Here is a 14,520-nt window from a genome sequence, read left to right as displayed (position 1 = left end):
GATGACTGTGGAACAAGCTCCCCCTCAGGGAAATGGTGGAAGCCCTGTTTCTTGCAGTGTTTAAAACTTGACTACACAGCAGTGGAAAAACATTTTAGGGAATGATCCAAGAACTAAATGACTTAATAAACCCTTTTTCATCTCTAATTTCTTCAAGCCTCTCCCAGTCTCACATGAGAATTTGTAGCAGTGCACTCACATCCTTTTAACACACAGTTGCACAATCAAAATCAGCACATTATGTTATTCATGGAGTCAGTAAACTCTGTAATGGTTCTTCTGGGTCAGATAAAATTGTTTTCTTCACAAGTGAGGTGAGTGGTAACATTTATTCATTCATCCATTCTCATTAAGGTCCATGTTTCTAATAAGTTGCTTTAAAGTCTATATACCCAATTCCCCACAGCAAAACTGGAAAGGGTGGCTGGCAAGTGTATAAGAAAAGTAAAGAGGTATTTTATGAAGGTCACATCAAAGAGCCTTGAGTAAAATACTCACTCTCTGGTCTTATATTTTCTACGAGTTATACAAAAACTCTGTGAGAGATGTTTAAGAGAGTTAATTGCCTACTTCTTTTTTGGAGTGCTGTTAAATGTCATATCCCTTAAGCTATAAAAAGACCCACAGCTAGGCATTATTCTTGTAACAAGGAGCTCTGTGATATCCTATGGAATATAGTGATGTGGTCTAACAGGGTACCGTCTGGAATTGGCCTCCTTAAAAGATTTTGCTATGAAGCTACCCAATACTGCCAGCCTTATTCTCTGGGGCAGAAATAGGTTGTACAGCAATAGGTTTTGTGCAGAAATCAAGTAGCAGAGAACAGGATGTCCCACTCCAAGGGTTGTTCCCAGCAGTGAGGCCCTTGGAGTGCAGCCAAGAGCCAAGATGCCAGGGGAAGCTCAGCCCAGAGCCATTTTCTCCATGGCTTCTCCAGCTCTAACCTTGAGTGTAGGCAAACATTTAAATGACATTAGGAAAGGGAATGGTAAAGCAGTGCACACATGTGCTGTTTCTGCATTTCCATCTGCTCGTTTACTGTTTGTGTCATTCCACCTTTGCAGTACCTCTGCCTGTCAAGCCAATTTCAATAACATAAAAAATCCAACTATCTAAGGCTCTGCAAAGAGGAAAAAAATATTTTATATTAAAAATTACCTGTAATAATTGCTAAGAATAGTTCTTCTGACGTAGTGATGTCAGGATCTAGCAAATCTAAAAAATCATGTGTCATAAGTCTGTTTCCAGAATCTGAAAATGTGTAACCAGTTATGCAAAATTATTGTTTTGGGTTATCCAACATTTCTGGCTCTCGCTGGCATGAGGTATCAGACAACATAACATACTCATTTGTGTCACTTTACACATACACTTTTGTGGACATTTTTTTATTTTAAAGTATCTTTATTAATTTTCATGGACCATAATAGTATCAAAAGCCTAAAATGTAGTAGAAAACAAAAAATTAACATAAAGCCAATGAAAAAGACAAAACAGCGTAGGAAAACTAATGAAAGTATTTCATTGAATACTACATCCATCTACTTCATCCCTAGTAGAAGGGGAAGTCATCCTTTTCTAATGTTCATGACAAGTTGTGTGTTGACTTCCTCCCTCTTCAACAGAGGCAGTTAATACATCTCAGGAGAGCTAAATGTTGCACCCGAGTGCTTAAAAAATTAGTCTAGAACTAGGAATTTGTTCTCCCCACAACAGGAAAATTATTTCACTTTTCACAGAATTTAAGTTCAAAGAGGACTGTCTAGTCTGGTCTTCTATTTAAAACAGACCATTGAAGTTTCACACAGATACCCTCTACTAACATGAGGATTTTGGGTAGTCTTCAGCAGACTAAAGTCTTGCAAAGTCAGAATTCAAAAATACAAAGGTGACACTGCCTGTTTCTCACTGCTAGAAATTTTTTACATAGTTTAAGGGATAGTTCTCATTCCAGTCTCTCAGTGTCCCTTCCCTTTACTGCAGCAATTTGTATGGAGATAGTGTCTTTGAAACTCCCTTAGGCAATCTAGTTTGTAAACAAGGTCTTTGGAGTTTTTCCTATTTTTCTGGTATTTCTCATAATTGTTAAATTCTCTCATTTTTAAAAATACATAGAGATAACATGGATCTTTTTCCAGCCATTTCATCCAGATCTGTCTCCATTACGTGGGAATTGCAAGCATATCTCTGACATGCTTGCACCCACGTAGAGATGCATTTACTGTCTTTATGTGTTTTGGTTGTCCAGTGCCTAACCTAAATATGTTCAACATTAAAAGATTTTTGCTCTTAAAGACTAAGTGTATTATATTTTCTTTAATGGTTAAGAGAGGTTCAGACAATGGACTTTTTAACATTTTAATGAATGTGATCTGGCAGACTCAAAGGTTTTCAAATGTATATTCTTTCGTTCTCTCCCCTTCAGTCCATGAGATGTGGACAGCAGGAGGTGAAAGATGTCTCCCTAATCCAAAAAACTATCAAAATTCAGAACAAATTCCAGGCTGAAAGGAAAAATGTTGTGGTCCACAGTCGCTACAGAAAGTATAGGTGAAGGCACAAAGTGGGACTGTGTCTATATTCTTCTTTTCTTTTCTAAAACTGTGTTGATCAGTGTAACCTAATTTCAGTCATGTGCATAAATTATGGCCCCAAAGGGAGTTATGTAAAGACTTCCTCTACCTAGAAGAAGTAGGAAGCAGGCACCACTATCAAAACATACTTCAGTCCTTTTTTTTTTTTTTTTTTTTTTTTTTTTTGTTCAGAAGGTAGGGCAGCTATGTGTTGCTTTTTACAGAGATAAAATAGAAAAAAGGGGGAAAAGAAATAATAAATTTGTTTTATGCCAATCTCTGTATCTTTTAGCTGCCTTGTTTTGGTGCTACATTTAATGACTGGCTGTTCTACAACTGTCAGTCTTTAATGAACACAGAATGGGTAATTCAGTAAACATACACAAAACTTTCAAACTAATGCAAAAATACTGTTTCTCAATTTTATTTTTTACAATACATATATACCAGGACTATAAAAAAGTCCAGTACGGGGGGAAACCACTCCACTGTCTTGCCCTTGACTCAATCAGAGACTGGTCTCTCAAATCCGGCTCTCCAGGGCTGGCCGTGGTCTGAATATGTTCCTCCTTTGCCTTGGGGAAGCTGATGGGAGAAGTAGTCTGTCTATTTGGAAGAGTGATATGATTAAAAAAATTACAAGAGTGATATGATATTAAAAAATTCTGTAAGCTATAACTGTTTTCCCAATTTAGCAAAAAAGTCCCCTGGACTGTTGTTTGAACAACTCTAGAGCTCAAATATCTATGGCTAGAAAGACAAAACACAATGTGGAGAAGCAAGTCTTTGGGTGTCAGTCTCCCAGGTAATGCCAGAGGACAAGGGGAAACGACCTCAGGTTACACCAGGGGAGGTTTAGATTGGATATTAGGAAAAATTTCTTCACGAAAAGGGTTGTCAGGCACTGGAAGAGGCTGCCCAGGGAAATGGTTGAGTCACCATCCCTGAAGGGATTTAAAAGGCATGTAGACATGATGCTTAGTGGCGACACAGGGTCATGGTTTAGTGGTGGACTTGTCAGTGCTAGGTTATGAGTTGGACTCAATGATCTTAAAGGTAATTTCCAACCTAAATGATTATATGACTCTATAATTCTAAGACCTTTTGGCTGTCTGCAGCAGTAAACTAAGCAGGGCCAGGAATCAGGCAGAGGAACAAAATAATCTGTATTGTTAAATTGCTAATGTAGTCCTTCACACTGTTTTGGCTGATCAGCAGCTAGCACTCTCCCAGTCAACTCCCAGAAATGGTTTCGTCACTGGCATGGGCCAGGGAGCATTCCTAGTAGTATGAAAATGAGACTTTCTATGCCAGTTGGCCTCAGTAGTAGAGGAAGTCCCTGGCCTATTCTATTTTGTAGTGAAGACACAGCTCTGAATATCCCAGTCCAACATTGCTATGATTTTGAAAAGCTGTAATTTTTAAATGCTACATAGGGGGACAATATGAGAAACATTAAGTAATAGATTAAGTTTAGATTAACCTACTGAGATTAATCTATTGACTGCAGCAAACATGATGTCAGCCCAGTATATATAGCTTCTATCATCCCATGCTCAGTTAGAGATGACAGTTCTCTGTGCACTTGGCCAGTCATCACTCCAGGGTGATAGACCTGAGCTGAGTGAGATGAGTTAATTCACACCATGTGATTGAAGAAACACATGTTCCTCCCTACTGTAGATAACAAAGATTGTCTATATATAGAGTATTCATTTTCTTAAGGATTTATTGTTAGATTAAGAAAATAGGGAGGGCTCCTTGGCACAAGCCTGTGACTAAAGATACACACATTGCAAGGTAACAAGATCTGAGCAACCTCTGACTGAACTACCTTTGATCCTGAAACTCCTCATCAGACAATGATTTGGACTGCAGCCCTCTTGTGGGACTATTTTTTTAGTAAAAGAGAAAAAAAAAGAAAGTTCACAGTTACTGCAGAGGATTTCCTAAGCAGCTGTTCCAGGTTACTGGTCCTAAGCTGTCCTTCAGACTTGATGCATGAGACAGTGCACGTGGCAAAACCAGAGCAACAATCTCCCCACTTCTTCTGACAAAAAACATGAGAAATTATATTAAGAAATTATATTCAGAAATACTAATGTCCATGAGGGGGCATTCAGAGGTCAGTAAATGAGATAGTGCAGTTGCCCATGAGGCTTTGATTCTGCATCCTCAGTGTGGTATATTCCAGAATGCAACTTAATGGTGGCCTATTATTTCTTGAATAATGCAATAATTGCTCCTTTAGTGACAACAAGTCATTTATTCAGCTGAATAACTTTTCTAAAGAATCAGAACACCAATTAAGTGAATCCCTGCAGCCTTCCTTAATTTGAAAAGTGAGCAGATTCAAGCAAGCGCTAGAAAATTCAATGAAGCGAAGGACAGATTGCATCATCAAATATAATCCTGTTTTATTTCACATAAGAAGATCAAGATGAACACCAGAACTATGCACCAGCTTCACGCTGAGGGCCCTCAAAGTTTTATTATCAGAGTTTATGTTTTGACAGCTCATTTCACATTCCAGCCTCATTTCAAAGCACACAAGGAGGGTCAAAATTAACTGAATGCCATTTGACATTAAGTGACTTCTTTCCTCTCTGCCACCTCACTGGATTTTGCAAGACCTAATAGGCTATATTTCAGGTTTTGAAATTGAATAATTATAAGGGAAACTTCAAATCTTCCAGGAAACTATTGGACTGCATGCACCTCAGACTAATCTATACCACTTTTCCTATTACTCCTCTTGCCAATCTACACAAATTGCCATTCAGTGATGTCTGTTTATTACTGAAGAAAGCAATACATACTAGCAGCACGTTACTATTTTCTCTCTTTTTTGTCTTTTCTTTATAATAAGGGTCCTGAGCCAAGAAGGTAACTAGCCCTGGGCTGTGTGCTTAACTTACTCCTGACATATGTGATCCCACCAGTGAAACCACTCATTGTGATACATGGCCTAAAGGGCCTTCCTGAAGGAAACTCTTCTTTAAGATAGAAAAATTATCCAAGGTAAAAAAAAAAAAAAAAAGAAATAGCCTGTTAAAGTGCTGCCATCTAGTTAGATGAGTGTATACAGCAAATCCATTTATGGTGCTTAAAATAACTCACTGTTCAGTACACTAGGCTACCTGTAGAAAATCTTTGTGGACAGTCACTAATAGCTAATCAAAGGGACCTATTTTACCAGGTTTTTGGGTTTGTAAAAACCTAAGTATATAAGAAAAAGTAATTAAAGAAAACAGAGCATAAGATTCCTGACAATTTTGGGATTCTGCAAAACATAAGCAAATTTGTGTTGAACATTTTAAACTTGTGGTGCAATGCAGTAAGTACCCTCAATTGCCAAGGCTTCGGCGGAAGTTGACAGTGCTGCACAACTCATAGGAAGCAGTAAATGGTAGGAAAAGGCTGTTATTCAGTAACCCGAGTCATATATGAACCACAGAGCCCATATTTGATTTAAGCATGTTTTGAATATGCAATTCTGTGAGGGAAGTTAAAGCAGAAGAAAGTTTCACATTTGCTCTGATACTGTCTAGAAGGTCTCGGGTTTTAACAAATGAAAATGCTATGAAATCAGACTTTAGAGTCTGAGGTAATACGAGATGCCATGTGGTTATGGAGTGACAGAAACTACATTTGAAAAAAAAACTGTTTTATGCTACTACAGAAGTAAAATCCTTTGCTGCTTGAAACAGTTAGGAATTGTGCCATTGAAAGGACTGCACTTGCTGTTTGACTATTGCTTGTCTACCTTCTTTTATCAAGGTGAAGAGCATGGTCATGTCTGGATTTTCTGTTCTTATGGATGTGGATAAATGACCTTCATTGTGTAAAATCTTTGCTTTCTCATTGGGAAATGTGCTTTCCTAAAATGCATTATTTCAATATTGTCAGTTATGTTCAACAAGACAAATTACTCTCTTATTACAGAAGACAGATCTAGGGTTTAATATATTTGCCATTTATTTTAAGAAATCAAGTATCTATTTTTTTCTTACCTCACACTTGTTTAGCAACCCTGTTTCTTGCAGCCTTGACCAGATGCTTTGGATCCTTCCAGCATGTTCAGGGTGATTAGCATAGTTGCCACACATGCACTGGTGCTTCAGCATCAGACTGTCATACACGACACCTTCAGCACAAAGACAGCACAATGAGAAACAAATGCAAGTTATACTGTTCTTTGTCATGCAAACAATATCAGAACTGGATTTTATTTAACAGTAACAGCAAGATGAAAATTCAGCATCTGAATTTCCCTTTCGTCTGGGAAAGTCTGAATTTTGTCTAAGAAATCATCTTCTGACATTGATAAGGCAAAAATCAATTTTCAAGGAATTATAATAATAAATACAATTAATTGTAAAGAAGAAAGGAAATTGGGTGTTGTGCTGTTAAAGCTTTTATGGCTAGAAAAAAAATCTGTTGTATTAGTGAATCACTTGCTTTTCTCTGGCAAGTAAACTAATTTAAGGCTGTTAACCTATATATAACAAGAAAGGGTTATATATTCATAGCAGAGTAGGTAAAATAATTCAGAAAAACTTTTAAAAATAGCTTTTTAAATGGCAACGATGTTCTGTATTTGTCCTGCTTAATTAATACTATATTAATTCCAGATCTCAAGGCATTTAACAAGAAAGTTTCATAGATTTGCAGCAGTGGCAGCTAGAATCCTTTTTCATTCAAAAGTTTCACTCACTATTCAATTAGGACCAAATCCTGTTGTTAGACTGCAATGCAAGTTTCCTTTTAAATTTTCTATGCTCAGTTATTCCACAACAGAACAACTTTATATGGAACACTTATCAATATCAAATTGTTTTGTAGCTGTTCATTGGGAGCAAAAGAGACATTTTAGGGAGTAGGTTCAAGTTAAAATCCATTTTCAAGGCTTTCAAACCAAGTCTGAAATACTAAAAAAGTCTTTTATTCATTTACTTGTTGCATTTCCCTCAGAAATTTCTTCTATTTTCCTTACCACTATGAACCGTTTTCATTTGGGAAACATTTGGATTTTGCTTCCCCTTACAGTTGAAAGGGACTCAAATTAACAGTTTCTCCAAGCTGCAAAACTTGGCATTAAAAACCTATTTTTTTTATGTGCCACCACTACTGGGGATGCCAACACAGTTCTGGGAAAATTGGGTTAGCCTGCTGCTGAAAAGTCAGCCAGTGAAGAAAATACAAAATCCAAGTCTAGATTCAACAACACGCTCAATACCACTTTTATTTAGCAAAGTTCTTGAATGGATGTTGAATCCTTAATAAACTGTTTAAAAACTCTGCTGAATAAGATCTGTATACATTGTGGGTAATGCAAAATTAAGGATTTGAGATAATTCAGTTAGAAGCCAGCCAGAAATTAGGCTGCTCTAGAAATATTTATGCTGCCATATCTCTTAGCTCATGCACTTTAGAACTGATCCTTTGGGATCTTGCTATTTAAGCCAAGATGATAATAAAACAATTATGTTTAGCATAAGGAGAATGCAAACATAAAACCTATGCAGCATGACTAAGTCTATGCTAAATTTTTACTCTAACAAACAAAATAGTTCATTAGCAATAAATTCCTGTGTTTATATTCTTGGTTTGTTTTATTTTAAAGAAAAAAAAAAAAAAAAAGAACCAGTGAAAATCTGGAGCTAATAAACTAAAGCAGCTTAAAATCTCTTCTGGCATTGTCAAAGCACTTAATTTCCTTTCTCTGAAGTTACTTGCTTTGCAGCTCTATCATCAGGTCTTCGAAGCTATTTGGAAGAGCAAATATGCACAAAAATACGTGCATGCTCTCTTATAATCATTATCTTGCTTTTCTTTTCTTGGCACCTGAAGTTTTAACTTCTACAGTCAGTGGTCATTATATCATTAGATAAGAAAACTTTTCCTCCCATCCCCCTGCCTAACAGAGAAGGTGCTTAGAGGCTAAATGTACATGCTCAGGACTTGCAGAAGCTCTTAGGCAGAGTAGGCAGTTACATCCAACGGATCTGAATGGAAATACTTGTTAAATGTTAAGAAAACTAGCTGAAACTTGAAAGTATCTCCTGCCTGCTACTCTGTCAATCAGTGTTTTATTCTACGTATCAATTCTCCCTACAGTTTTAAGTTGGCAGTTAATAAAAATATCAAATTTATATATTACTATACTAGCATTATACAGAATCAAGATCTTATCGAATTATTACACTTTTTGATGGCCCATATCAGGGTTGCAACTAAACAACGGTTTTAAGGTGAAATGCTGAAACTGTGTATTCAGGATGCCTATTCTGATTGACACAGTTATGAACATCCCTTTCTTAGTACATTAGTATTTTTAAAAAGAAAAAAAATAATAAAAAAAGAGTATAATTTAAAATGTAATTTTATTGCATGTGAATTATTTTGTCTGAATCAAAAATTGTTTTAATTGACTTAGGTCAGTATTGCATGGCAGAAGCATCTGCTCCAAACTTTTGAATGCTAAAATATTCACACCACTGAGTGTAAAATTTATTTCTAGCAGGATTAATTGACTTAAGAAAAGACAGATATGTATGTTTTTATTTATTGCAAGCATCTAAATTGATTTAGGATGTGCAAATAATTCAGATGTGTGGCTGCTGGTCATACAGCACATGTGCTTTGTACAACACCATAATGCAGCAGTAGAGCTTACTGCTAAAAATAGTCTGTAGGATTTCCCTAACAGGATTCAGCCAATAACCTCCCCACAGTACCTCCCCCCTTCAAAAAGAAAAAAAAAGGAAAAAAAAAAAGGGCAACAACTGTTTTCAATTGCAGAGTGCTGTGAAATATTAATAAAAGATGGTTATTCTGTCTGTTCAGAACAAATGCCTACAGCCAGATTCTGCTCTCAGATTCCTTGTGTAAATCTGAGCAGCTCCATGGAGACTGGTGGATTTATTCTGGATTTACACCAATAATGCTGAGGTCAGAATGTGGCCCTGATGACAGACTGGAAATGGTGGCACCACTGAACCATATAATGATAGAGGATACAGGACAAAAGAAACTGCATTAAGTCAGAAAAAAAGAAAGTATTCCTGGTGGGAACTCCTTAACACTCATTCTTTTCCAAAATACTTCATTTTAAATAGGGGAGAGCAAGAGACGTAAAAATTGTTAGCTTTGAAGAAGGTGAAATTCCCTGGAGAAAATCAGTACCAAAAGGAAAACCCAAGGGAAGAATATCTAATAAATTATTCAGAGGAAAAACCTGAACTTCATAACATAAAATCGTCTGTAAGCAACCTAAATGGACATCAAGTAGACTTCATGTTTTTTCCGTCTTTAACTCATTATCTTGTGCATATACTGTGTGTACATTGCGTAGCTCTCTCACAACCATCACCATTCTAATTAATGACCTCACCTCATACTATGCTAGAATTTTTTTTCCTTTCCAGTCATCCATTCCTTCCTTCCATGCTTTAAAAAATTGTAGTGTTGCAGCTGCTGTGGACAATTGGTCACATCTTGTGGTTTCTTAAGAGACCAAATCGTAGAACCACAGGATAGGTCAGATTGGTAGTGACCTCCAGAGGTCTGTAGTCCAACCCTCTGCTCAAGGCAGGTCAGCATTGTAACCAGACTAGGTTGCTCAGGGCTTTCATCCCAAAGGATTTTGAAAAGGCTGTATAAGATAGCAACTAGTCTGGGTTTCTTTCTTTCCACACTATTAGACCTATGAACTGGTCGATCAGCCAGAGGATACTGGCTGTTAGCATAGGTGCAGCTTGGAGGCAGCACTATGTTTTCAGCCAGTACCTAGATATGAAAGAGGTGAACGTACACAGCAGAAGTGGAGAAGCAGAAGCATAAAGTTGTGAAGTGGAATTAGGAGGATTTTTAATTACTTTTTTTATTGAGTAGAGATTATTATCTTGAAAGAGCGGTGGGGAGGGGCGTGGGGGGTGGGAAGGATTCAATAAAGAAGAAACAAAAATTAAAGAAAAAGATGGTTTTGATTTGGAAAAAGAAGTTCAGTGAAGTATTGAGTATATCAGTTGGAATAAGACATTTTTTTCTCTCTTCTGTTTTCCTTTTTGTCCTTCCACTGCTGTTCATGTAGCAACGCTTTACTAAAAGGTTGAGGTTCAACAGTCTGCCCAGTCTTAATCCACCCTGACTCTGCATATGCACTGTCTGCATTCCACTGCAGAACCCACCAGGCTTCTTTGTGTCAGATCTGGAGCCCTTTATGCCTGGTACGTCCCATTTCCCAACACCATCTCCATTCAGTGTTTGTCCTACATAATTTCATTTTTTCTTTTATCCTTCCATCTTAACTTCCCATTTTCTTTTTTGATCAATTCCACTGGTGCAAAAAAACCCCAGATATATGTAGCCCCCTTGATCCTACTTTCCTTTCGGGGCACTTATACAGAGAGGTGTGAGTAAACCTTAACAATCAGACTGAAGGAAGCAGTGGCCTTCCATTTGGAGCTCCATTCAACTCTTTCAGTGGAACTGCAGATTCTGGAACAGAACATTAAACCCTACACACAGTGATCTCACTTTTTGTGTGCTCTGTGAATCTTTTATAATGAGTTTACAATGTTCTGGGGACTCTGTGAACCACAACTAGAAAAATAGTGGTCCCATTTAATAATCCTATCTACAAAGAACTCATCTTTTTTGCAGAAACTTGGGGGGAAGCAGATTAACATATTTCCTTCTGTACAATCCAAATGTCTTTTCATCCAACAAGTTAAAGTCCTAGACTGATAGTGTATTTACACAAGAAGAATATATGTCTTTCATTTCTTAATGTCGGCTTGCATCCATTTACCCATTTACTTGCAGTACTTTAAGGACATCTCTTTTTCTTTTGCAATGTTTTCCTTTAAAATAATATATTTTTAGTTCCCAAGTTCACATTCTAATTGGAAAGCTGGGAGAGCACATTGTCTCACACAGTGCCCATTAAGGACTCCATCCTACACCAATGCATAGTCATGGCCTGAAGAGCTGTAAGCTTGCAGGTCATGACAAATTCTGTCAACCTATCTGAAGGAATTAATACTTTGGACAGAAGCTTGAATGAACAGTATCTCCATGTATTCATTTCAGCTTTTTTGTGCACAGAGTAAGTGAATCTTTACTTCTAATCATGCTGTAATTTTATACTGAGGTTCAGGCTCTTAAAAGGATGAACTGGCTTGTGAAGTTAGATTACCCATAATGAGAAATGGGGTTCTTATAGTCATTTTTCTTCCTTTAACTGGAGATTTTGGAGGTTTTAATCATTCTGCTTTGAACAGTCCAGGCCTTATCAATAGGAGATTCTCCCTAAGTGACTGCACTGCCCAGGCCCTGACCATGAAACCTTTGTCATATCCACACAACTGCTGAAACACACCAAAGTTGTAGCCAACATCATCTTCCAGTCGTGGCTACAACTTTGATCTTTCTGTAGGCAAAGCAACCTTATAGTATGGACTGACTTGTCAAATTAAGATGTTGAGAATTATATTGCAGCTCTCCTACTTACTGGTGGTCTTTCTTCAGCTTATTGGTGGTCTTTTTACAAAACAGGCAAACAGGGAGGAAAGAACCAGAGGGCAGGGAAATGAAAGGAAAAGCTATAAGTGACTTAAAGGCACCAAAAACGCACCTGTTACTATATTGCCAGAGTCAGTCAATGATAATAATTTATGACTGTGTGAATATTAAGCCTGTGATTTATCAGCTGCACTGGTTGACTTGAAGCCAATACAGCATCATAAACTGAAGAACAGCAAGGCTGAAACTGAATGCATTGCTGCATGAGGTATTTGAGGCATTTAAATCTGTTGATCCTACATGAACAAACACATTTGCCCTGCTTATTAAAAGCAATCTTTAGGGAATCCTACCAGTCGTGTAGACATTCTGGCTGGGCTGGTCCATGTCTGGGTGAGGTAATGTGGAATCAGCAGGGGAAGATGGGGTCCTGGACACTGGCCGATGTTTATCTAATCCAGCCATGCCAACTGTAGCCATCTGAGCCTGGTAGATTTGCAACTGGTGGACACGCCGATGTGCCAGGAACTCCTGTTTCCAAGAAAACAGCACAGTAGAAGGAAATGTGAGACTGGATCAAGTAAGACACTGAGGGAAACATGTCAACATAGCAAGTTCATTAGGTCAGGGCTGTAATAAACAGTGTGGAAAAAAACCAACAAAAACAACCAACAACTCACACCTAAGACCTGGTCAATAAATCCATTCAACAGATGTTTTCACACTGACAGTGCAGACTGCTGGTTTTGCTAGAGAGTATATGATGGCAGGCAACCTGTCAGTTTTCCCTGACAGAGGAAAAGATGGCTTGACATGCACAGGCAAAGACAAAGGGTTTTTTCTAATATATTGAATAGATAATGCAAATTTTATGACCCTGCCCAAATAAAAAGAAAATCTTCCTGCAGCACTGAACATGAAAAACAGTGTTCGTGCTATTCAGTACCAACTTTGCTAAGCAACAGTGAGTCAAGTTTCTACAGTGGACTCAATTCCCAGAGATCCATGTAAAACAGGAACAATTTGCACATAGGTTTTCACAAATGATTTAGAAACTCAGGAATTGTTACATGAGATCCCACTTAGGGACCATCTTTTTTGTCCTAACTGCTTCTGGCTGTAGGCAGTGCTGAACCCTGCAGGAAAGGTCTGCAGGTGTGAAAAGTTTGAGACAGAGCAGAAAGACAAGTTTCATCCATCCTCTGCTTTGTTTGTCAACAGATGGCGACTTTTGCTGACATGACAAAGGCTGAAATCCTGTTGAAGTCAGTAGAAATCTTGGTGCACTCTTACTTTATGAAGTAGGATTGCTTCCCAAGATTTTTATTTCTTTGTTTTTTGGGGAGTTTTACAGGGGTTTTCTGGGTTTGTGTGTGTGTGCGCGCGTATAGCACTAGACCCTCAACAGAAAAATAATGCAAGAGAGAGATTTCCAAGTCACTTTGAAATATAAACTCAGTTGACATTAATATTTCCATGTTAGAACTACAGACTCTACTTTTCCTCACCTGGGCTGGGTGTGTATATATATATACATATATATGTGTGTGTGTGCATTACTTTTTTTGTTTGTTTGTTTTTGTTTTTGTTTTTACTTTTGTTTTGTTTTGTTTTGTTTTAACCTGGTAGCAATTAGAAGTGCTGCATGCTATTGTTTGGGACAAAAGCTCAGAGGGCTGGTCTGGCCAAGGAAGTATTGCTGGGTGCTCAGAGAGGTGAAGCAGAGTTCAGGCTGGGCGGGAGGGCAGATGTGGGTACCTGGGAGTACCCCAGCCCCTCACACACTGTAGAGTGAATCCACAGCTCATGGAAAGTGGAAATGTCTATGTTGCATGTAATACTTTAAGAAAACAAGTGCTTATCAATAACAGCTGAAATGAGAACAAAAGCTTTAAAAGGCAGCCTCAAAACCCACATTAATATATGGGGTCACCACTTCAGTGAAAAGACATAAGGTCACAGGAAGGGTAAATCACCTGGGACCTTGTCATAAGCGACTAAATAAAGAAAGAAAACATGAGTAAGCAAAAAGAGGTTTTACAAGAAATATCTTGGTTTGAGGTCATTGAACCATTTCCCTTGCTTTAAATATAGTCCTCAACTTTTCCTGTTGCTGTTTTAATGTTTGATTACATGATGGTGTTGTGTGTTATAGAAAATACCTGGAGGTGCCTGAACAGGTCTATGTACCCACTTTACTTATAAACAAAACATAACATTCAGGAATTCTTTCCTGAAATACCTAGGTGCCTTGCTTTTACTTAGCTTCACTGGTGATTTTAAATATGCTAAGTTTTCAATGGAGATATTTCTTGTGCTCCTAGACATACACATATTTTATAACCTTTGTTGGGGGTGCATGTGATTGGAGAGAAGAAACAAAGACTGCATGAACACTATTGTGTTGAATATTTTCCCT

At 37.7% G+C, this 14,520-nt stretch overlaps 1 protein-coding gene across 3 annotated transcripts in view; it reads right to left on the bottom strand.

Moving 5' to 3' along the window:
- Positions 1-14,520, bottom strand: part of HDAC9 (histone deacetylase 9) — a 279,706-nt gene that overhangs the window by 133,795 nt on the left and 131,391 nt on the right. For all 3 annotated transcript variants that reach the window (XM_009994950.1, XM_009994952.1, XM_009994951.1), the window contains exons 12-13: positions 12,455-12,632; positions 6,587-6,720 (exon numbers count right to left, since the gene is read on the bottom strand). In XM_009994950.1, coding sequence (XP_009993252.1) covers positions 6,587-6,720; positions 12,455-12,632 — 312 coding nt within the window. The remainder of the gene's footprint in view (positions 1-6,586; positions 6,721-12,454; positions 12,633-14,520) is intronic.

Source organism: Chaetura pelagica, unplaced genomic scaffold (genome assembly GCF_000747805.2).
Source record: "Chaetura pelagica isolate M959 unplaced genomic scaffold, ChaPel_1.0 scaffold12, whole genome shotgun sequence".
Classification (NCBI taxonomy): Eukaryota; Metazoa; Chordata; class Aves; order Apodiformes; family Apodidae; genus Chaetura; species Chaetura pelagica.
Note: the sequence above shows the minus strand (reverse complement) of the source record. Positions and strands in the feature narration are given on the sequence as shown.